This window comes from Triticum urartu, chromosome 7A (genome assembly GCF_056163025.1).
Source record: "Triticum urartu cultivar PI428250 chromosome 7A, HENAU_Tu73, whole genome shotgun sequence".
Classification (NCBI taxonomy): Eukaryota; Viridiplantae; Streptophyta; class Magnoliopsida; order Poales; family Poaceae; genus Triticum; species Triticum urartu.
This window is the reverse complement of record NC_141879.1, coordinates 622,155,272-622,179,061: the sequence shown is the minus strand read 5'-3', so window position 1 is coordinate 622,179,061 and position 23,790 is coordinate 622,155,272. Positions and strand designations below refer to the sequence as shown.

Genomic DNA, 23,790 nt, shown 5'->3' with positions numbered 1-23,790 from the left:
AAATGGCCGTATGCATCTCCCAGATGCAGAGGCCGGGGGTCATCCTCCTTTTCTAAAAAAAACATATACTTGCGTTTTTTTCTTCTCATTTTTTTTCGAGAAATGTCTTACGAGGGCCTTCCTGGGCCTTCTGGTGCCACCCACGCCAGCTCACGGGCCGTACCGGGCTGGATTCCTAGGCCATGATGAGATGGCATGTATGGAAATAACCCCAACTTCCGAGGGCTTTCACGGGACCGTCTCCCTATAAGTAGCTCGTCACCTCCTAGGTTTCCTTCCATCTATCACCGCAGCGCCGCCTGCTGGCCGCCCTCGTCAGTGTATCTTCTTGGTAGCTCATTCAATCCAAGAGACTTCGAAGCTAGATCTTGCTCGAGTTCTCGTTTAGTTCACTCCTGTTCAGTTCTTCTCATCGTTCGCTGGCTGTTTTCTTCTTCGTTCTGGACTTTTTGCACTTTGCATTTCTTTCACAGCAATGGGGATCCGTCCCCGGCGCCGGCGGTGAGGATAAACAAGGTTCGCTCGTCTTAACGGCTGGCTCACGCCTGCCTTGAAGACCTTTAAAAGTAGTCTGAGCCGAAACAGATCTCAAGATCTACCAGTCTTTTGGGTTTTAGTTCTTTGCTGTTTGTGTCGTCTCTTGTCCGACGAGTGCTTAATTTATCGAAGGGGATCAACGGCGATGAGGAAAAACAAGGTTCGCTCGTCTTAACGGCGGGTTCTAATCCGCCTTGAAGACCTTAAAAGTAGTCTGAGCCGATTCATTCATGCCCTTTCAGATTCACTGCTCTTGATCTTTTGTAGATATTTTCAGCACTCTTCTTTTATCCCTTTGGTTTTATTGTTTCCATCAATATCGTTGCGATGATGAGATCTATCAGTGTTGAAAGCAGATCCCTGCTTTATGAGTCTGGGAAATACCATTTCCTCCTGAGCGGTTACCTGAGCAACTCTCCTCATCCCCACCGCAGATTTATTTTTTCGGTGTTACTTGCATTGTCTATTGACGGTATTCTTTCTGGATTTAGCATTCTGGTGAGCAAACAAATCTTTATTTCAGTATTTCAGCTGTAGATGCACAAATGGAATTTGAAGATTAAAACTTGCAAATCAAAACAGATGAAAACATGACACAACAGGAATGCCCTGTGAACCTATTTTACGGGGAAGAGTAGGATGTGATGTCATTAGCAGCCATAAGAGTACTTCATGTTTCGGCCATAACCATTTGGTAGTCAGTGGTGGATAAAAATGTCAAAAATAGAGATTGATGCCCATTAACAGCCTGATAATCCTTCTGATTACTGTCATGCTGTAATTGTCAGTATTGTTCATAGGCCTCTTTAGACAGGCAGGTGAAAACAACCTTCCAGATCTTTGGCATTTAGGATGTGCCTAGCAGATATTAGATTGTTGATTCCAAAAGGGCGCAGATGGGGCCATTGGTCTTGGAGAACTGCATAATCCGTCCACTTATCAGATCAGAAGAAGATTGTATCACCCTGACCCAAACATGGAGTGGCAATTTCTTTATCCTGTTTATTAATGAATTTGCGATCTTTCTTTGGAAGGAGCTATTATGGATTTCCAAATTCAAGATCCCCAACCTTCATCTTTGGGTCTACAAACAAGGGCATAGGCGCTCATGTCTTCACCTGAAAGACAGTGCCTTGTATATTTATCAAGCTTTTTTGTTACTCCGTTTTTTTAAGTTTGATGCAACTCATAAAAAAGGTGGTCAGAGAAGATAATACACCATAGCAGATTGCAGTCTTTCAGTAGTTCCAAGAAAATGAGCAGTCCCGTTTAATCTTCTTTGAACCGTTTGAATAATATGCATGAAATATTCCTCAAATACCTGAATGGCATTGTACCCTTTTTACAAGCATGAGCAGTCCCGTTGACTCTTTGTTCAGAGGCCAAGGCAAATCATCCACCAACGATTTCAGGTGATCCAACTCCTCAACCTGAGCTCATAAAAATCAGGGTATCATAGCACTAGAGGGAAATCACAGTTAGAAGACAGAGCAAGTGGTCTGGTCAGGTGCCCTGTGAACCTACAGACTTCTAACAGAAACCTGTGCAGTTCCCCCTTGCGATTTTTTTATTATATAATTTTTTTGCGTTAACATGTTTAGATGATTTTTTGGTTAGCTTCCTTTTCATGTTTTCATTTCTATTGATGGTTTTCTTGGCTGAATTAGCATCGTGCTGTGCAAACAGAGATGCACATTTGCAGAAATTGAAATTTGAAATGGAATCAGCTGAGAACATATACAGACATTGGTAAACTGGAGTGAAGCAAATAAACACGTATGCAAAGGGCTACGTCATCAGACGCACTGCTTGCACAACACACTCAGTTCAGTTGAACATTTCCCCGGCACGACAGTGGTTGGGGATCCGTTGGTGGTCGCCGGGGGGCTGCTGGTCCAGGAAACGGACGTTAGACGACGGCGCAGGTGATTTTGTCGCGAGCCGTGAGAAGTGTACTACGTGTGCGTGCGTGCGTGCATGAGCGATGAGTTCCTTACGTGGAAGCTGTACGTTACCTCCTGGGCGTTGTTGATGAAGCTGAACGTGAAGTCGGAGTAGGTGCCGGTGAACTGGACGCCGTCCCAGGGGCCGGAGCGCCAGACCAGGTCGTCGCCGTTCCAGATGAACACCTGGGGGTCGCCGGACGTGACCATCGCCATGACCACGGCCCCGCCGGGGGGTCCGACGGGCTCTTCCACGCCGTCAGCGTCCGGCGCCTCCGCGTCCTCGTTCTCGTCCTCCGACGCCATGATCCGCTGGTCCGCCGCCGTCCTCTTCGTTGCATCTTGGCCGCCTCCTGCGAGTCCATGGTTGGCTTCGCCATGGCCCCGGCTTCTTGGTAAACAGGGCGTTTATCTCAGAATTCTGCATCTTTGCTAGCTGTGAGGTTAGTCCAGCAGTTGCAAGGATGAATACAGTTTGTTTACCTCGTTGGTCACGGCGTCCCACAACCTGTCGCTCGCTAGGATGAGAAACTCCAGAGAGCTGTCGACCACCTCCTGTTGCAGACGGCAGATGTTTCAAATCTCAGAGTAGTACCGTATCAACTAACAATGTTGTTGTCCTCGTGATATGGTTGAAGGGGCCACAAGCCATTAGTCTGAAGACGAATAGGATCATTGTCACGGACCTTGATCTCTTGATCGGTAACCACATATTGCTTCAGGAGTTCCTAATCCGTATGGGTGAAAGTTTCAGCCGTAGGAGGACATTTCAGGGATTCGAAACTCAGTGCCCAATTAAGCAAAATATGTTCTGCATTGTGTTTTGTTCAAGGTTATATTTCATATTAAGGGAGGTATATAATGCCTATAGCAGACCTGGTATATAATGCCTGTAGCGCTGCTACATAACGCATTGTGCTGGTAACTTTGAGCCTAAAATGCTTATTCGTAGAAACATGATTAGTGACGTTTTAGTACCGGTGATTGTTATAACTCATAATAGATTCATTTATTGCATTCAAATTTGTTGTCTATACATTGTCAAATGTCCTAGTTTTGATCTTTGTCATATACCTGTGCCATTTCAATGGGGTTTATGTTAGTGATATGATGCTTGAGTTGTATGTGATGTGATACGATGCTTGAGTTGTATGTGATGTTGTATGAGTATTGGCTGCCAAATTTATTTGTAGAATGGTGGCTGCAACAGCTAATTTGAACAAATGATCTGATTAGTATTGTAGGCGGTTCTAAGAGACAAACAGCCTCCACATCGTAGAGTATTGCAGGCGGTTGTCAAGAACAAACTGCATGTGTGAAAAAGAAAATCATTGGAGGCGGTTTCTCCACGGAGGAACCGCATGTGCTATGAGAAAGGAACAAGTGGTTTTGGAAACTGCTTGTGCTCCGGCGAGTATTAGTGACATAGACTTTTAATACGAAATGAGGAACCGTCGGTGGCCCATGTACGACAACCACCGCCAAAGGCTATTTTTGTACTAGTAATATTTCTCTTCCACAAAAAGTGTTGGAGCCTGTGTGTAAATCTATAACCCACTTTTCTTCTTTCTCCTCCAACTAATTACATATCCGATGTGACATCTCTTATAGCCCGTCTATGTCATCATATTATACTTGCTCTAGCATAGACCACCAACTAACATTTAAGAATTGTGTAAAGACTTAAAAGGTGGTATAAATAAGGAAACCGGTACAAGTAAATGGGCCATATACTACTGTACGATCTTCACTTGAGGAATAAACAAAATCCATCATCTCATTCATCCACATTGGTAACACAACTCTTTATTTTAGTGTTTTGATTTGATCTATCAAATATGTAGATGGAAGTCTACTTAAGTTTAGCATGGACTGATCGAAAAACCAAAGTGTTGTTGAGAAGATGTAGAGATAAGAGGCATCGGGACCGAAATGACTTCTTAGTTAAGCATAGGATTTCCCGACAACGCCATGGTTAGAACTACCTTGTTTGATTTTCGTGTCATCCAAAATTTGATGGCTCGGAAAGATCCATTTGTCGTGGAGTTTGTAGGTGTACCTTCCGCGTGATAGTAGCCGTGTAGGAACCTTGTTCCCTCTGTACGGCGCCTGTTTGTACTTTTTGGTGCTAACAACTCTTTATGGTCTCCTGTGACATGGATTACCTTCTCTGTGATCCCATATGGTACTCATTCCAAAAGCCTGTTACCGACCTCCATATAGGGAGGCTGCTTTTGTCACGTGGATATCAATTATGATTCTTTCTAATATCTAACTATCAATGCAAATGCTCTTGATGAGGGAAATCTATTAAGACGAGGATTATGTACATGTTCCTCCTTGTATACCTATGTATCTTTCCATTTGATTTTTGTCCTATACCTACATCTCACCTTTGTGAATAGCAAAGGCATTGAAAAAATGTTGCATGCATAAATATCTCAAAATGACAATGTGGGGACGGCAGACTCGGCTGGGGGTGTGCCAAATCTATGGCGCAAGGTCCCTGGAGTGAAGGCTCTGGACATGGAGGCGGTGGCATCCCCTCGATGTGACACGAGGAGGCTTCATGTGGTGGTGCATGGGGCGGCGGATCAAGGGATCCCGTACCCGGGTTCTTGGAGTATCGCCGTTGAAGCTTTCTCCGATGTATATGGTAGTTGATGCAGGAGATCCACAGCCCTCTGGAGTTTTGCAGATTGAAAGACGACTGTGGGTTCAGGGAGGTGCGGCTGTGGTGAAAACCATGCCAACTTCGCTCATGGCGGACGATGGCGGCAGTGGCGGGGCATGAACCAAATATTAGGGAGGGGGCAGATGAGTTTATTATGACATAGAAAAGGCTACGGTGATCAGAGAGCCGATGGATTTAGAGTGATTAGCAGATAAATAAGCATATTTGACAAAATTTCCTCCAGGAAGGGGGGACTAAGGCCCGGAATTGTCCCGCCGACCATTTGATGACGACATTTTGTGTCGTTTCTTTGTTAGCATTGTTGCTGCAGCCGTCGTCTTCCCGCCCAGGCCGCTCTGGGAAAACCTAGATCCGGGTCTTCGGGATCAGACGATGATGGTGCAAGGTGCCGTTTACTCTCATTGGTGCATCTTTTTCTGGAGCATGTGCATGCTGGAGGGGTCCTGAGGTGGAGTGCGTGGTCTTACGAGTGGAAGACGACGAGTCTTGACGGTGTGGTGTAGCCGGGTCTCGGCGGCGGACTCTTGATGATGAACGAGCACAGGGCAATGGCTATGTTCAGTTCTTCCCATTGTTTGATGTTTTCTTCTTCGTGGTCGACTTTTGCTCTTTCCATTTTTTGACAACAATGGGGATCCGTCCTCGGCGCCGGCGGTGAGGAAAAACAAGGTTCGCTTGTCTTAACGGCTGGCTCACGCCTGCGTCGCAAACCTTAGAAGTAGTCTGAGCCAAAGCAGATCTCAAGGATCTACGAGTTTTTTTTTGAAACAAGTCTATGAGTCTTTTTGGTGTTTACTTCTCTCCTGTTTGCGCTGTCTTTTCTCCGACTAGTGTTAATCGGAAGGGATGAATGGCGATGAGGAAAAACAAGGTTCGTGTTGACACACGAACACGTCACGTGTACCCTTAACGCCGGGGGTGATGCACCGCAGCTCACGTCGAAGGAGACCCGACCGACAGCGCGATACGCAAGACAGTCAGCAGGCGCTTTTGAAGACCCGAAACCTCACACGCCCGGGAGGGACCCCGCCAGGGAGTGCGGCGGCTATGGGCTGCCCTAGGTCGATTCGCTCGCCCCTAGAGCCTCGTGGATCGCTGCCCTCCAATGCGAAGAACGAATGAATAACGAGAAAGAAAAATACAAGGATAGGGGATAAAGATAGATGAACACAAAAGTGTAATAGATTGATTGGTTCGATTGGTGTTGTTTCAATCGGCCGTCACCCCCAACATATATAAGAGGCGGCTGGACTTCCCGTACAAGCAAAGGATTTATCTAGGCTTTCCTTACAAGAAAATTACATCAATTCACGTTCAAAACCCTAGTCAAATTCGAACTGATTTTGTCCGAACTTTCCAAAACTGTTCGGTTTAAACTGGCTGCACTTTGCTGGTCCTTTTTGTGGTGGTAAATGATCTCGGATGGAAACGAGCCCAAAAGCAATCTTGACCGTTTCGACGAGACGAACAACTTTCATGTTGAACGTTTTTCGATTTGAGGCCTTCTTCTGGGCCAAAATGGTCACGCAGAACACCTGTTCGCTCGCGCTACCCATCAGACCTATGTCTCGTGGGGCGCGCCACATCTCGCCTCGTGACAAGGCTGCACTCCGATAACTCTAACTTTTGCATACAAACTCGGATTGGGACGATTTTTATATCAAAATCAACCGCTTCGACGAGACGCACAACTTCCGTGTAGAACATTTTTCCATCCGAGATTATCTGAATAATCTTTTGAACCCATCTTTAACTTCTCGTCTGATTGACTATCACAGCCTCTAACCCGGCAAGTTTTCCATCCGAGTAAGCTTTCCATACCGGCAATGTTTCTACCCGGCAAGCTTTCACACCGGCAAGGTTTCACTCCGGCAAGGTTTGTACTCCGGCAAGGGTTCCTCCCTGACAAGGTTTCTCCCCCGGCAAGATTTCACACCGGCAAGCTTCCACACCGGCGATCTTTCTGTGCCGGCAAGCTTTCCACGCCGGCAAGCCTTCACACCGGCAAGACTTCACACCGGCAAGCTTTCACACCGGCAAGATTTTACCCCGGCAATGTTTTCGCCCCGGCATGCTGCTTTATGATTGTGCCACTTTTGAGCGTCAACACATGCCCCCCTGTTTTTCGGTAAAGCTAGCGTGCCGAAAAATACCTGTACCAAGTTTGTTCTAAGGACGATGTCAACACTCCATCGGCCATTTATATGTTCTTAGGACGATAAGCATATATCGGCCATGTCTTGTGTGAACTTTCTGATGCAAACTTGGGTCAAACCTTCTCAGCTTCATTAACAATCCGGTGATAAAGTTCCATAGATATGTATCTCAATGTCATCCTCCGAACCATATTGTTCACCCTTTTGCTAGGATTTTGTAGACAATCAATAATAAACTTTCTCCAATCCTTACTTTCGCCTGTATAAAAATTTCATTAGTGGCCAAAGCTGTGGACTTCGGTTCGGCCTTACCTATGTTGACGAGACTAAGCATCGGCTATTGAGAGAAATGCAATATAACATGATGGACATGGTAGCCGGATGCTTGCTATGCCAACTCTCTCCAATTGTCATGTCTAAATATATGAACAATTTTAATGCAACCCAAGGTAAATTCTTCATCTAGACATACCCCAAGATAAACTATAAGTGATTCGTCAAAACACATTGATAACCCTTGGATATTTGTTGCACTACTCATAACGAATCACCAAAAGCCTCAATATGTATAGCACCTATAGCAAGTAAAAGAGTCAATCCGAATAACAATGCATATTCGGCCTTGATTAATCGTGCATAAAAATATTCTAAGCGGCACGAGGCTTCAAAAAATAGTACCATAAAGAAATATATAAACAACACCAACACTTTGGCCATTGCTATGAATTGAACCATCAATACATAATCTCCATAGTACTAGAGAGACAAGGCTAATATTAATATTATGCATGACATTAATCCGATATTCAGTAACAAAATCAACTATGATTTGGCCTCTTATAGATCTCAAAGATGCATAAGCCAAATCATATCCAAACAAAGTATAAGCCCACCAACCAATTCTGCAGCTATGGATTGGTCTATGTAGCATATATTCAATGACATCGGTCATGATGTCTCAACTCTATTCAATCATAATATAGGTATACATATAAATTTTCATGAGCACGTACCTTGTCTCGCTCTCCAATCAAACTAAGGACAATGTTAGAATACTACACCGGCCATGCATTGACATACTCTTAGGACGATAGATAAATATCGTCCATTACCATGTAAACTTCATTCAAAGCACATATAGCCGAAATAAACAAATGAAATGACAAATCAAGTATTTCGGCCCTTTGGATCAGCAACAAACTTGCAGCTAATCAAATGTATAGTGACTTGGTAATACCCTCTCATGGCGTAAGAAATTATATTGCATCCATGGATTAAAATAAACCCATTGAGGGTTACCAATCATACCTGATGACGAATTTCATGGCATAGGCGTTAATGGCATAGTTGAAGAATATGGATAATGTGTAGACCAAAGATGTTGAAACCTTCGGCTTGGTCCTTCATAGTTTTTACTCTTTTCCTTCTTCACTTTTGCCGCACTTCTTGTAATGGAGGCTTGCACATAATTCTTATTTTGAGCACTTCCTTTGGGAACCCATGCCATGTTCCTTTCTTCAAGTTCTTGTGCACTAAGTTTGTGTAATTCCCTCTTTTTCCAATACGATAAGCCGAGTGGGCATCTCGGCTGTGATTCTGTTTTGACCAATGGCAGTTCCTTTTTAGCCTTATGCACTCTCAACTTCTTTTCTTCAGATTTGGCACTTTGACTCTCAATAATTGGTTGCTTTGTCTCATTGCCTTTAGTAGCCAATGTTAACACTTTAATTGGCTCTTTTATATTTGAGATCAAATCTGAAGTTGCACTCTTACGACCATCTCTTTTAACACGATAAACTTGCTTGACCACCTCTTTCTTCATCCTTGAGCTCTAGACCGATTCCTTATGATTGAAACGGTCTTTAACATGTGATTGTTCAGATATTGATCTTCTCGGAGCTGCATAATATTGGTGAGATGGTCTAAAATAAGATGGAGAATGTGCCCTTTTTTCATACCTATCCCATGATGGATATGGATCTATATGAGCATAGGGAGGCATCCACGGCATTGGCATTGGCGGCCCAAAATAAGGATATGAATATGTTGCATTAACATTCTCACTTTGCCAATACCGATCCTCATATTTGCGCCTTGGGGGTGATCTTGGTTTCTTTGCATGATTGGGCCGATAAGCATTCTTCTCTTCACTCTTCTTTTGATATTTATCCAATAGTTCAGCGAAGGTGATTTTTGATCTCTTACACTTGCGCTTATTTCGGCCTTTGTTTCCTTTTGGTTTGCTTTCATCGATCATTGGATTTGCTTGCTGCCCCCCAGTCCTTGGCGTCTCCATTGTAGCTTCGATGGAATTCTTGCCCTCAAGATTATGTTCATTATGCTCTTCGACAACTTCTTTACTTGAAAGCTTGATCCCATCACCTGCAGTTTTTACCTTCTCTTCAAATGGATCGGCTTGAAGCAGCCGATGCAAAAACTTTCTACCATCGGGAACAATCGGAATAGACTGGTCATCTCTTGGTGTCTCAACAAATTTCAATCGTTCTTTATCAATGGCCGATTTAACTATTTGACGAAACATGTTACAATCCTCAAAATTATGCTTGGACGAATCATGCAACTTACAATACATTCGTCCCTGTACAGATGGCTCAACATGGTGATCAGGAATTCTAATATAATCATTCCTCAACAACAAATCAAAGATTTTATTACACATGTTTGAATTAAAGGCAAACCTTTTATTTTCTAGCCGATCTTGATGTGAGAACGGCTTTGGAATTAAGCAAACGAATGGTTCAGATTTTTGCACCACACCATTTGGCTATGCATTGTGTTTTGCACTCTATTTCCGATGTCTTTGGGTAAGATATTATACTAGCATCGGTTTTCTCAACAGAATTTAACCTTGGCTTTAAATTTCTAAAACGAAAATAGTTAGAACATACATGTCTCAATTGATACCAAGTGCAAGCCAAGTATGAAATAAGCAAAGCTACCCAAATAGATATGAACTTTAGATAAAGCAACGGGGAAAGCTTTGGCTGTAATAATAAGTCACTATCGGTCTTTATAAATGGCGTAATGGGTTGACCGATATGCTCAATAACAACTTTATTGCTAACAAGTAAATTACCCTTCTTCATTGGTCTTTCAAAATTACTTATGAGGATTTTTCTAATAGATGCATCAACAATAAAGTCCCTGACCAAATCTGAAAATAGGTAAATTACTTGCTAAACATACCTCTTCAAATATTTTGGGAGAGCACGATGGTGGTGTGACTTGAACAATATCTTGCTCCGCCTTTGGATGGCTCCCCAATGCCTCTTCATCATCTTTTTCTTGATTCCGTGCATCATTACACTAAAATTTTTTGTCGGCCGAACTTTGTTCGGCTACTTGTTCTTGTCCTTGAAGTTCATCGATTTCTCTGGCACGAAACTCATAGGGCAGGAAGTAGGTTCCATTAACTTTGGAAAAATCAAATATGGCCGCTTTGCTATGCTTTCCATGCCCTTTCTCAATAATGTTTGCCTCTTTGGAATTGATGGATTCGGAATATATATAACTTGATTCGGCCTTTTCAACCGAAGCACTTTTAGTTTTCGAATCATCATTCTTTTCACCGGTTATATCAATTGGCAAGGCTTCTTTTCTTTGAGCTAATTCCCTATCAATTCTCTCTTGGTGAAGTACTTGCACCCTATCGCGCAAAGCTTTAACTCCCCTCTCAATTTCAGCCCGCTCTAGTGTAGTTTGCCCCCCAATGCTTTTAGGATATTTCGGCAATGAACTGTTAGTGTTGCCGAAATTTTGCAACTGTGTAGGGGGTGTATAATATGCTATGGTACTAGGTGGAGGTGTATGCACTTCTGTATAACGATATGCTCTCTCGCCAATTCTATCGATTGATGAAGTTTCATCTTCTTGCAAAACTCTAGCCTTTATTGCAGCATAATCAGGAAACAACCCCTTTTCATATTGTTCAAGGCAAAGAACACTAATTCTCTTGTTTTGTGCCAAGCTTTTTTTTAATGCAGCCACAACCGCTTCTGGAAGGGATTGCTCCGCAATACTTTCAGATTCTTTCGGCAATAATTTGTGAGTGTTGCCGAAATTCTTGAATTGCCTAGAGTATGCATTATATGCTACAATATTTGATGACCGCACATGTGTTCCTGTAAAAATTTTATTTATTCGGCTATGACCATTAAGATGCATGGCCGAATTACGAACATCTACAGTTGCATACGGTGCTGAAAAATTACTAACATGAGGTGTAGCATATGATGGTTGAGAGTAACTGGCCGGATAGCTAGTAGTAGCATGGCCAATTCTCCCATTCATCGGCAAGGTTGGATTCACATATTGCAAATTAGTTGCCGATGAATAAAAAGGTGAAACACTTTCTGGTATGCTATTGGAAATTTTAACATGAGGTGTTTCAAATTGATTAACCAAACCCATCATGTTGTTCGTCGGCATATGTATTTGTGGGGTTGCCGATGCATGAGAGTTTGGATACATATGTTGTATGTTGCTAAAATCATAAGAATTTGAAGCATGAAGATTGCTTTGCATCGGGCCTTGCGCATAATTAGATGCATGATTGATAAAACTAGGGCTAGCCGATACATTATGCTCATTAGGTGATCCAGCAACAACATATGAATTATTTGCATCTACAAAGGGGAATTGGGAATTCATATTACCTTTGTAGATTGCAGCAACTTGATGACGATCTCTTCGTAGCAATAATGGACTGGAGACCGTTCAAAGCTTCTTCCCCAGCGGAGTCGCCAAAAAGTGTGTTGACACACAAACACGTCACGTGTACCCTCGACGCCGGGGGTGATGCACCGCAGCTCACATTGAAGGAGACCTGACCGACAACGCGATACGCAAGACAGTCAGCGGGCGCTTTTGAAGACCCGAAACCCCACACGCCCGGGAGGGACCCCGCCAGGGAGTGCGGCAGCTATGGGCTGCCCTAGGTCGATTCACTCGCCCCTAGAGCCTCGTGGATCGCTGCCCTCCAATGCGAAGAACGAACGAATAACGAGAAGGAAAGATACAAGGATAGGGGATAAAGATAGATGAACACAAAAGTGTAATAGATTGATTGGTTCGATTGGTGTTGTTTCAATCGGCCGTCACCCCCAACATATATAAGAGGCGGCTGGACTTCCCATACAAGCAAAGGATTTATCTAGGCTTTCCTTACAAGAAAATTACATCAATTCACGTTCAAAACCCTAGTCAAATTCGGACTGATTTTGTCCGAACTTTCCAAAACTGTTCGGTTTAAACTGGCTGCACCTTGCTGGTCCTTTTTGTGGTGGTAAACGATCTCGGATGGAAACGAGCCCAAAAGCAATCTTGACCGTTTCGACGAGATGAACAACTTTCATGTTGAACATTTTTCGATTTGAGGCCTTCTTCTGGGCCAAAACGGTCACGCAGAACACCTGTTCGCTCGCGCTACCCATCAGACCTATGTCTGGTGGGGCGCGCCACATCTCGCCTAGTGACAGGGCTGCACTCCGATAGCTATAACTTTTGCATACGAACTCGGATTGGAACGATTTTTATACCAAAATCAACCGTTTCGACGAGATGCACAACTTCCGTGTAGAACATTTTTCCATTCGAGATTATCTGAATAACCTTTTGAGCCCATCTTCAACTTCTCGTCCGATTGACTATCACAGCCTCCAACCCGGCAAGTTTTCCATCCGAGTAAGCTTTCCATACTGGCAATGTTTCTACCCGGCAAGCTTTCACACCGGCAAGGTTTCACTTCAGCAAGGTTTGTACTCCGGCAAGGGTTCCTCCCTGACAAGGTTTCTCCCCCGGCAAGATTTCACACCGGCAAGCTTCCACACCGGCGATCTTTCTGTGCCGGCAAGCTTTCCACGCCGGCAAGCCTTCACACCGGCAAGCTTTCACACCGGCAAGATTTTACCCCGGCAAGATTTTCGCCCCGGCATGCTGCTTTATGATCGTGCCACTTTTGAGCGTCAACAGTTCGCTCGTCTTAACGACGGGTTTTCATCCGCCTTGAAGACCTTAAACGTAGTCTGAGCCGATACATCATGCCCTTCAGATTCATCCATATTATGTTACTGTTCTGTATTTTCAGTTCAGTTCTGTATCAGTGTTAATGGGTGGTGGATTTTTTTTGCGGTGATGAGATCTTTCAGAGTTGAAAGCAGATCCCTGCTTGATGAGTCTGGGAAATACCATTTCCATCTGAGCGGTTACCCGAGCAACTCCACATCCCCATTGCAGTTTTTTTTGTGTTACTAGAATACCTGTTGACGTTTTTTTGTGGATTTAGCATTGTGCAAATAAATCTTCCCGTTTAATTCAGTATACCAACACAAATAGAATTTGAAGATTAAAACATGCCAATTGAAACAGACGAGAACATGATATATTGATTTTCAAATGAATGTACAATTTAAAGAGGAAAAGAACATGGAGTAGTACATAAGAGAGCGAAAGAAAGGATAATGTACAGCTAGGAGAGAAGGACCCAGAGACCCTAATGAAAGCCACCAAGGCTTCAAATTGATGGCGTCTCTTTCTTTGGAAGAAAGGTGCATTCAAAAGGTCTCTGAAATGAACAATGACATTGTGAAACTGACCAACTCCAACAGGAGGATTCGATCAGGGGCAGATGTATTTCCAACAAATGGTAGCATAATCATAGGACACCTAAGTACCTAACACATATGATACATGTGCTCAATGAAGAAATTCTTTCTTTGAAGGAATTCCCTAGTATTTAGTCTGTTATTCAAAGCAGCCAGAAGAACACTTTTATGTTTAGGCTGACAGCATGAGGACCATTTCTTTGGAAAAGGCTGACAGCATAAAGACCATAACCATTTGGTATTCAGCGGTGGAGAAAAATGTTCAATTGATGCCCAATAATCCTTCCGACTACTGTCATGCCAATTCACCCTCTTTTCTTGTAACTGCTGTTACTGTTCATAGGCCTCTTCAGACAGATCAATCTTTCAGACCTTTGGTAATTAGGATATATATGTCTAGCAGATATTAGATTGTTGAGTGCAAACGAGTGCAGATGAGGCCATTCTTCTTGGAGAACTGAATAATCCGTCCACTTACCAAACCAGAAGAAATTTCTACCACATTTAAGGAAAAAGAATTTCACATTCTTCCTGAAAGGAAGGGAGGATTAGTAAAGTCCTATCGGTTGCTGCTTTCTCCAGACCGCCGGAAGAAGCATGAAAAAAAAGCTCGAACGGTACTATCCCTCCATCACCCCAGAATGAAAGGGGTGAGTGACAATATCTTTGTAGGTGTTTAATAATTTCAAGCAGTACCTCCATCAAAAGGAACAGTTGTTGTTTCGAGCAGAGGGAGGGCCATTCTGATAGTAGACCTCCCAAACTAAATTAACCCAGGGGATATTCCTGTTTATTAATGAATTTGTGAATGTTCTTCAGAAAATCAGAAGTAAGGAGTTATTATGGATTTTCAAATTCAAGATCCCCAAACCTCCTTCATCTTTGGGTCTATAAACGAGGTCCCAGCCGCAAAGGGATTTAGTGCATTTGCTCATGCCCTTCTCAACCCAAAAGACAGTGCCTTCTATATTTGTCAAACTCTTTGATTCCTTTTTGAAGTTTGATGGGACTTATAAAGAAAGGTGGGCAGAGAAGATAATACTCCATCCGTCCCAAAATAAGTGTCTCGATCTTGTTCGAGACACTTATTTTGGGATGGAGGGAGTACAACATAACAAATTGCAGTCTTCCAGTAGTTCCATGAAAATGAGCAGTCCCGTTTAATCAAACTTTGGGCAAGGCAGAGAGGAATCCCCAGATACCTGAATGGCATTGTACCCTTTTCCAAGCATGAGCAGAGCAAGGTAGAATACAGAGCAAGCGGTCTGGTCAAGTGTCCTGTGAACCTTCTAACAGAAACCTGAGCAGTTCTTTCATCCCCACTGTGATATTTTTTCTTCTCATATCATCTTTTTTGGGGTTAACATGTTTATATGATTTTTTTGGCTTTAGCATCTTGTCCACATTTTCATTTCTATCGACGGTTTTCTCGTCAGAATTAGCATTGTGCTGTGCAAACACACCGCCTGGTCGGAGCCGCACATTTAAAGAACTTGAAATTTGAAATGAGAACAGCTGAGAACATACATGATCAGTACAGGCATCGGTAGACTGGAGTGAAGCAAATAAACACGCATGCGAAGGGCTACATCATCAGACACACTGCTTGCACACCACATTGCCCTGCGAACACCTACGCGCTTCGAGGAGGAATGTTCACTTGCCCGGTGCGACAGGGGCTGGGGATCTGTTGGTGGCCGCCGCCGGGGGCTGCTGGTCCAGGAAACGGACGACGACGCAGGTGATGTTGTCGGCGCTTCCCCTCCGCGTCGCCTCCACGAGGAGCTTCTTGGCCGCCTCCTGTGAGTCCACGATCGGCTTCACCATGGCCACGGCTTCCTGGTAAACAGGGCAAGTCATCTCAGAACTCTGCTTCTTGCTAGCTGTGATGTCAGTTCAGCCTGTAAAGGGATTAGTGATGCGTTTACCTCGTTGGTCACGACGTCCCACAGCCCGTCGCTCGCCAGGATGAGGAACTCCAGGGAGCTGTCGACCACCTCCTCCTGTTGTGTTTCAAAATCTCATGTCAGGGAACAATGTTTCTGTCTTGGTGACATGGTTGGAGAACTCTGAAAATAGATACGAACCTTGATCTCTGGATCGGCAACCACGTACTGCTTCAACAGTTTGTCACCAAATGCCCGAGAAACAGCAAGCACGCCGCCCACACGCCATGTACCTGCAGATTACATTGCCACTGAACAATGAGCCCAAGATTCAGCGCCGAACAGGCAACCAGTAGTCTAAGACACTGACCTGCCCACATCACGAAACCTCCGGCGTCCTCTATCCTCTGCCTTTCATCTGTCTGGTCAGGCTTATGGTCCCTTGACACGGCTATAGCTGAACAATTGAAAAGAACGAGGGTCATGATTCAGGCAAACAACAGAGATATGCACAACTGGAACCGGAGGGAGCTGGGAAATGTGATCCCAAAATGATGTCGCTGGGAGCTTACCATCACCGCCTCTACAAATGACCGCCCTAGAGTCCCCAACGTTTGCCACCACCAGGCGATCGCCAACGAGAATGGCCGTGGAGGCCGTCGACCCTGCATCTCGGTTGTGGGTGGTATCGGCCTTCAGGAGCTCTGAATCCGTATGGGTGAAAGTTTCAGCTGCAGAGGAACGAATATTTCAGTGACTGAAACATCAGTGCCCAATTAACTAATTATATGTTCTGCAATGTGTTCTGATCAAGAGAATGCTAATGTCTAATTCAGGGAAATATATAGCAGTACCAATAGCGGACTTGGTATCGGTGAAGAACTTTGGGTGCTTGATTAAGTTGCTGAAAAGGTTCTGCTTGACGAACTCCGCGGCTCGAGCTCCACCATGGCCTGCGGTGACAGATCAGTTATTAGCCATCGATGCTGCATAAGGCAGTTTGCTGATAACTCTGAACCCAAAATGCTTATTTGCACAATACGATTAGTTTCTTCTGAACCGGGCCGCATATTATCTTACCGTCGAAAACACCGAACAATCCGACGGTCTCTCCATCGACGCCATCGATTCTCGTCTCGTGGAAGTCCTCCATGGAAGATCTTTTCCCTAGACTGCTCGCATAACCATAGCTAAACTTGCCATTCTCACTGCCACGATGGAAAACAAATTAACACCAATCACACAGAACAATGATCCGAGCTAAAATCCTTTAGATACATTTCACAATTAATCACCATCGTCACTAGAATGTTATAACATGCCATAACATCAGCAAGAACAAAATTTCTAGACATGCTAAGACTTCTTCGCCATTTCCAGCATGCATGATCATCAGAAGTTGAAAACTGAACGGCGCGCAGAGACGGCCACGGCGATTGGCGGCGGCGTCCACCACGTCAACCACATCCACGGTTCACCAAGAAAAGAATCGCAGGAGCGCGCACGACGTACCTGAACCCGCCGCCACTGACAGGCTTGGTGTCCCCGCGGTGCCCCATAGAATCGAGGAGGACGACGGCCGGCCGGATTCCTCTTCAACGCGCAAGCGCAACACGGCCGGCGATGGCAGGCAGCGACGAGGGAAGAAGAAGAACCAATGGTCCCAGGAGGCCCTGGCGCTCGTAAATAAGGAACGAAGAGGAGAAATCGGAGGCAGAAACTCAAGGAGCTCGTGCGGCTAAAAGGGTGGCGGGCCGCGTGCGGTGGCGGGGAGAGGAAGTCGATGGGCGGTGCCGTGCGGGGGCACGTGGCGGCGCGCGAAAGGGAAAGGGGGCGGGGTCAATGCCGTGGACGCGTCGGGAGAGCCCGTGCTTGCAGTCGACGGCTTTTCTTGGATCTCTCGCCCCCATCCCATCATCATGGACACCGTCGTCTCTCCCCGCGCCTCTTCGTGTTGGTTTTGGTTTCGTGACTCGGCTCGACCGGCCGGCCGTCGGCGAATCGAATCGGGGCGGTGGCGCTCGCGGATTAGGTCGTGGACACGAGGCGCTCGCATGCACGTGGCATGGCGAGAGGAAAGCGTGCGTCTCTGGATGGGCGACACGTGTGCGCTTGCGGTGCGGTACACGTTAGAGCGCCCAATAATGGTACCAGGAGTACTGCCCTGACCTGACCGGTCCGTGCACACGTCGGTGTTTCTTTGCTTGGTGCCGTGACGAACTTCTCGCGGCATTGTTGATTCGTGGCTAGCCTTTTACCATTCCCAAATCCTAAAAAGTGGTCGGATGCTCGTTTGCTCGCTCGAGCACGCACCCTGAGAACCGTTCGATCGCAACACACACGCGGGATCGTGACCCAGGGTTTTTTTTTGTCGGAGAAGATTCGTCGGCTCGGCGTCCCTCTTACGACAACCATCAACTTGGGGAGGGCCCACCACTACACCCACTCCTCGGTGCTGTTCCCCTAATCCCTTCTTCCCCGCACATCTCGCTCGGCCGTCGTGGATTGCATCGCCGCCGCAGAAATTGGAGCGCCAGCCGGTTGCCGCATAGGTCGCGGGTGGTGGTTGAGCGCGCGCGCGGGGCGGAGGCGCGAGAGGCTGCGGTGGTGCGCGCGGGGACTGCAGAAGAGAGGTGGAGCGGGTGAAGGTTGCCGCGGTGCTCTGTCTCCAATCCGCCAAGGGGTGCGGGGTGAAGGTCGCCGGCGACGCTGCATTTCCGGCGAGGGGACTTGCCACGGAATTTCTGAGGTAAGAATCACGTTGTTCCCCGCCCTTTTTTCACGGTTCCATTTCTGCTCGGGGATAGTGGTGGCCCTAGTTCGTTGATGCGTTTAGGATTCATGGGCACAGGGAGGGGGAGAGGTGATCATGCGCGCAGAGAAGGGAGGCCCTAGTTCATTGTTGTCCCTTCCCAAACATTTTTCCGAGCCCAGTGGGCGGATCCGTTGTGTGCATCTCATGTTAATTCAGTCGAATTGAGTATGTGATTTGCCTGAGATTTGTGTAGGAGTTGCCTGACTCATGTCTATTTTTCATGTTAATTTAGTTGCTTGGAGATTTTGGGATTTTGCCTGAGATTTGTGTAAGAGTTTCCTGACTCATGTTAATTTGAGTTGCTACGGGATTGTGTAGATTTTTTGTTGTTGGTGGGATTGATGAGTTGCTTCAAGTTTGTTAGGGGTTGCCTAACTAACGTTAATTGAGTTGCCGAATCTAGAGAGGCTGGGGAGTCTTCGGACAAGAGTGCCCATGTTAATTTGAGTTGCCAATATGATGTGGATTTTTGGCAGGTTAATTTATGTTGTGTGAGGTTATTTTTTTGGTGTAGAAATTTGCCATAAGTCAATATATGAGTTGCCTTGACTTTGCGATCCATAATTCATGGTAATTCATATTGTGTTTGCTAAAGTGTTGAGTACCAGGGGGTGGGGTGTGGGTGTTTGGTCTGTTTTGTCACTTTTTTATTTGTTGCTTAAGTCATTTTTAGATTTTGGGATTGAGGTAGGATGGCACATCAGCAAGCTCTAGCAAGTTTTTGAGCCATGAAACAGGCAAATATAGTGCTATAAGCAGACAAGTTTTCATCAAGCAGAAGAAATTGTATATGTGGCTAATAATTTTTATATTTTTTTTCATTTCCCTGATATCCTTTTGTGTTTTTGCAGCATCAACAATGTCTGAGACAAGCAAAAAAAAGTGACGGTCAGGTCGCACAAGCAACCCAACAGGGTGTACATGAAATAGAGGTAACCGCTTTTTCTCGGGCTGAAATAAAACAGGTGGCAGGGGTGGCACAGGGGCGGTGTTGTTCCTTTTTTACTAGTGTTTTTTCAAGATGAATATGGGGGTGGGACGGGGCGGTGGTGTTATCATGTTCGAGTTATGCGACTATTTTTTACTAAACAAACAAGCATCATTTTTTTCAGCGTAGGTACGCCCACCACAGCAACAAAACATGCCGGTAATTGTCTATAAGTGTATGCGCACTAAAGAGATCATCTATCGCGGGAAGCGCCCATCATACATAGATAGTAATACCAGTGCACCAGATGCTGATTTAGAAGGCAAGGATATCATGTAAGAGGAGGAATCGAAGCCAAAACGGCGGAGGACAGGCAAAAACGAGGTAAATATGCGTAAACTTAGTAGTTTCCACCGCCCCTTTTTTTTGCTAAGGCTGGATGATCATGAGTTTTCCAAGGTATGTATCATGTGATGTGAATGCGTGGCAACTTAGTAAAAAAATCTCGAAAGCATCATGCGTAAGCAAGTTCAGTATTGGAGGCCTCGGATGAGTGCTGTTTTTGTTATTTTTTGGTGCGCATTGGAAGGCTATTTGCCTGGTTTTTTGGTTTTACTTGCTTGGAATTGGTATGTGAGTTGGCGGTATCCGAGAGACGATATCCAGAAAGTCATCTGAATGCACTCTTTTTCGTTTTGTGTAGTAGGAACTAATGGATGGATCAAGCAAAAAGGGCATTCAAGAAGATCATCATGCAGTTAATCGTGATGCTAATCCCTCGCATGCGATTGAATATCATCAAGAGGTGTGTCAGAAAAAAGATTCAATAAACTTGTTGTGTGTTCTTTTAACTTGTTGCGTGTTCTTTTTGCAGGGCTAGAGAAGCACACCCTTTATTGGGTACCAGCATCGGGGAAGAGAGAAGATTGCTGCCCGTGGCAAATGTCCGCTAGACATCAACAACAATCCGAGTGTTTCCACAGATGGTGATGGAAATGTTGAGAAAGACACTGCTGTGGAACAACCATCAAAAGCAAAACGTCAAAAGACCGGATCTAACGAGGTAATACACAGTCGCTTCACTTTTGATCAACACTTGCCCAAGTTCTGCTGTCAAGTTGCCTAACTGTCCAGGAAATACACATGTTTCATCTGTTGTTGTATTTTTCTTCTAGGATAAGAGAAACAAGGCATCGTCTGCAAGGCTTTTCAAGCTGAATAAACTTCTTGTACATGTTCAACAAGGCCAAGCTCAAGTCACTTTCAGTCAATTTCTGACACAGGTACCATAAATCCATCTCTATATGAAAACATTTGTTGCATAGTAGTAATCCTTTCTTGCCTAACATTATTTTTCTTCAACCGGCTTTTTTTTACATTCATTTCTTTCTTGCTTAATCATGACATGTAAGTTGCCTAAACATATCACCAAAGTTGCCGAAAACACCTGAAATTTTGCTTCAGAAGAATACCCATGCCAGTTTCATGTTTGATTCACAATACTACTGAATTTGCATGAAACAAGCCCTAAAACTTTGGCTACCATTGTTTTCTTGCAACCAGTTTTTTTACACATCATTTTCGTCCTTTGCTTAAACATAACATGTAAGTTGCCTAAAACATAGCACTTATCTGGCTAAAAACTTCTGGAGTTTTGCTTCATAATAACCATACCGGTATTTCTTGCTTCACATTTGTCCTAATTTTGCCCAAACAAACCCTCAAACTTGCCTACCATTATTTTCCTTCAACCAGCCTTTTTTTACATTGACTCCCCACCCTTTTTGCTCAACCTTAACATGTAAGTTGCCTAACCATAACACTTAACTTGCTTAAAACAACCAGTCTTTGCACAACACTCCTGGATTTGTCCAAATAGGGCTTGAAGCTTGCCGAAACATCTACACACACACCTTGCTTACGATCTACAGTTGCTCAAAACAGGCCAAGCAAGTTGCTTTACCAGTAAACATACTTGTGTTTCTACCAACTTATTAAGTAGAACAACAAACCCATCAAATCAATTAGGCAGAAAATCTAACATTTGCAGCAATTAACAGCACCTGTGCAACTTTGTATTTCTGTTTTTTCATCCAGTACATGCTCTTACACATTTTTTTCAAACTGCAGCCTTATACAGATCATGGGGAAAGAGAAAGGGAGGCTTGTGTTCTTCAGTAAGCCAGGGGATAGGGATGAAAGAAGCACACAACCATGGGGGAAAGTGAAAGTTAAATCTGACCTTTTTTTGTGCTTCTTCTACCCTTAGTCAATATGAATTGCCCGGAGAACAAATCCTAAACCAGCCACCATTGGAGGATTGTGGAGAGTTTTCTGGATCTGGGAGTTGTCCCTTTGTGGCTTGGGAGAGAGAAGAAGATGGGGCTGGGCGATTTGGTGGGGAGAAAAGGAGACGCCCGCGCGGGGGGGGGGGGGGGGGGGGGTTGGAGGAGGGAAACACATGGGGGAGGGAGGATCAGGTGAGTTCCGCGGCTCGATGGTTGGGTGCAAGGAATCAGGAGCGGGGGCCAGGTACTTTCCTATTCTGGATAGGAGGGACAGAAAATTACTATTTTGGGAGGGCTGCCAGGGAACGCTAGGGAGCAGCCGACTGCTCCCTCTAGTTCTCAACAGAAATGCACAAGGGTCAAAGCGAAAACCGCACGCCCGGAAAAATTGGATCGCTCGAGGAGATCAAGGAGGCGACTAGGGGTCCCTTGCGCGCCGCCGGTGACGCCGCCAGTTCCCTCTCTCTCCGATGGCGGAAGGGAGGGGGAACCTCAGGTCTGTTCACTAGGTTGATGTGTGGTAGGGTTAGGGTTGAGGGAGACGCCGCCGAGGCCGTTGCGGTGGTGTCGCGTCGGAATAAGTTTCTCTAGGCTCCGTTCGTGGTCAGGCAAGGCTTTTGTCTTCGTTTAGGAGCCAGTGGTGTTGGGGATCCCCGAATCTCGTCGAGGTCGCGGGCTATGGTGGTTGGAGGTCCATCGGCACTGTCCGTTTGAATCCTGAGATGGGCGATGGAGGTAGGGAGACGAAGACCTTTCTTCTTCCTTGTTGGTACGATTTGCCGCTGCTGTTCTTCTCCTTCCTCTGCGCTGATGCTGGTGGGAGATCTTGCTTTGCCCGGGCGGATGGCCCGGCCGCGGTGCTGGACCGATCGTACGACTCGAGTTCTCTTCCTTTCGGAAGGGACACTTTTCGCGGTACTCAAAGCCAAAGATGACGACGGCTGTTGCAGGTGTGTTGGATTGATGTCCATGCACTTTCATCGCTGGTGTCAAAAAAGAAGGAAGCAGCATGGCGGCAATTGTACCGTGGTCGAAGATGATGACCTGTTTGCGACTGGTTGCATATCCTTCTGCTGCAGGCGTCTTCTCTCAAGATTCAGGGATGATGACACAGGGCTCCGGAGATCTTCTTGTGTTATGGTTGTCTTAGGGTACTCTAGGTGTTCATGGTCCTTTGTTTTTGCGTTTCAGTGTGCTTGTCAGAGTCACCTATTCTGTACTGATTCGTGATTTGAATGAACAATTTCTAAAAAAAAACAGAAATGCACAAGAAAAAACATGTCTTGTGCAATAACATAGTAGTACTACATGCTTTGTTTGTTTGCAGGAAAAAAAGAATGACTAGGAACATCTTCGATCGGACTGGGCTAATTTTATCTTTTTTGCCCACAAACACGACCAATCCATTTCAAATCCCAAATTATGCACGCAACTGTTCTCTCAAATTGTCATATGATTGGGGAGATGAAGAAAGAGAGAAATGAAAAAAAACAAGAAAACAATGGTATAGGATGGGTTGGGTCCAATGTGGTTGGCTTTCCGGACATCCCATTTCCTTCTCACATATGAGCTGGATTTGAGGGTTTTTGAACATCCGGACAAATTGATGGATTTGTTGGCTTTGGCTGAAGAGTCTCTCTCTCTCTCTCTCTCTCTCTCTCTCTCTCATGTTCGGCAACATTTAGACTGTCTATCCAGATATATGAAGATGATTTGAGGTCTCGATTGGAGCAGCTCTAAGGTAGAGCAATAGTAAACATCATCACTTCTCGAGTGGGGCAGGACTTGAGAAAAATGCCCACCCGAAGTATTTTGGAGAGGGCTGAAACCACTTTAGGGTAGCCATGTATTGTTTGGGAGATCGTGCTTCGTACCCCCAGTCATAACATGATAATATTTGAAATCAGATAAAAGTTGCA

The 23,790-nt window shown here is 45.1% G+C and overlaps 1 protein-coding gene, 1 long non-coding RNA gene and 2 other non-coding genes across 4 annotated transcripts; 3 read left to right on the top strand and 1 right to left on the bottom strand.

Annotated features, from left to right (window-relative positions):
• The first annotated feature begins 859 nt into the window (after positions 1 to 859).
• LOC125526197 (small nucleolar RNA snoR128) lies at positions 860 to 950 on the top strand. Its single transcript, XR_007291613.1, has one exon. It is a non-coding gene; the product is annotated as a small nucleolar RNA snoR128 (small nucleolar RNA).
• Positions 951 to 13,476: 12,526 nt separating this feature from the next.
• Positions 13,477 to 13,567, top strand: LOC125526198 (small nucleolar RNA snoR128). The gene has a single exon (XR_007291614.1). It is a non-coding gene; the product is annotated as a small nucleolar RNA snoR128 (small nucleolar RNA).
• Positions 13,568 to 15,437: 1,870 nt separating this feature from the next.
• On the bottom strand, positions 15,438 to 17,587 carry LOC125524485 (putative protein phosphatase 2C 59). The gene is made up of 8 exons (XM_048689533.2): positions 17,353 to 17,587; positions 16,921 to 17,048; positions 16,695 to 16,793; positions 16,413 to 16,571; positions 16,211 to 16,297; positions 16,042 to 16,133; positions 15,883 to 15,957; positions 15,438 to 15,793 (listed from the first exon to the last, which is right to left on the bottom strand). The coding sequence occupies exons 1-8, from the start codon at positions 17,397 to 17,399 to the stop codon at positions 15,611 to 15,613; spliced, it is 870 nt and encodes a 289-aa protein (XP_048545490.2). The 5' UTR covers positions 17,400 to 17,587; the 3' UTR covers positions 15,438 to 15,610.
• A 150-nt stretch (positions 17,588 to 17,737) lies between these two features.
• Positions 17,738 to 22,018, top strand: LOC125521431 (uncharacterized). Its single transcript, XR_007289271.2, has 7 exons — positions 17,738 to 18,589; positions 19,507 to 19,587; positions 19,768 to 19,967; positions 20,287 to 20,388; positions 20,458 to 20,646; positions 20,759 to 20,866; positions 21,714 to 22,018. It is a non-coding gene; the product is annotated as an uncharacterized LOC125521431 (long non-coding RNA).
• Positions 22,019 to 23,790: the final 1,772 nt, after the last annotated feature.

Excerpts from the sequence above, each read along its gene's own strand:
- LOC125524485 (XM_048689533.2), bottom strand. The coding sequence starts at position 17,399 with ATGGGGCACCGCGGGGACACCAAGCCTGTCAGTGGCGGCGGGTTCAG. Across the intron at positions 17,049-17,352 it reads GTCAGTGGCGGCGGGTTCAG|TGAGAATGGCAAGTTTAGCT; the intron begins GTACGTCGTGCG and ends CCATCGTGGCAG. Across the intron at positions 16,298-16,412 it reads CATTTGTAGAGGCGGTGATG|CTATAGCCGTGTCAAGGGAC; the intron begins GTAAGCTCCCAG and ends TCAATTGTTCAG.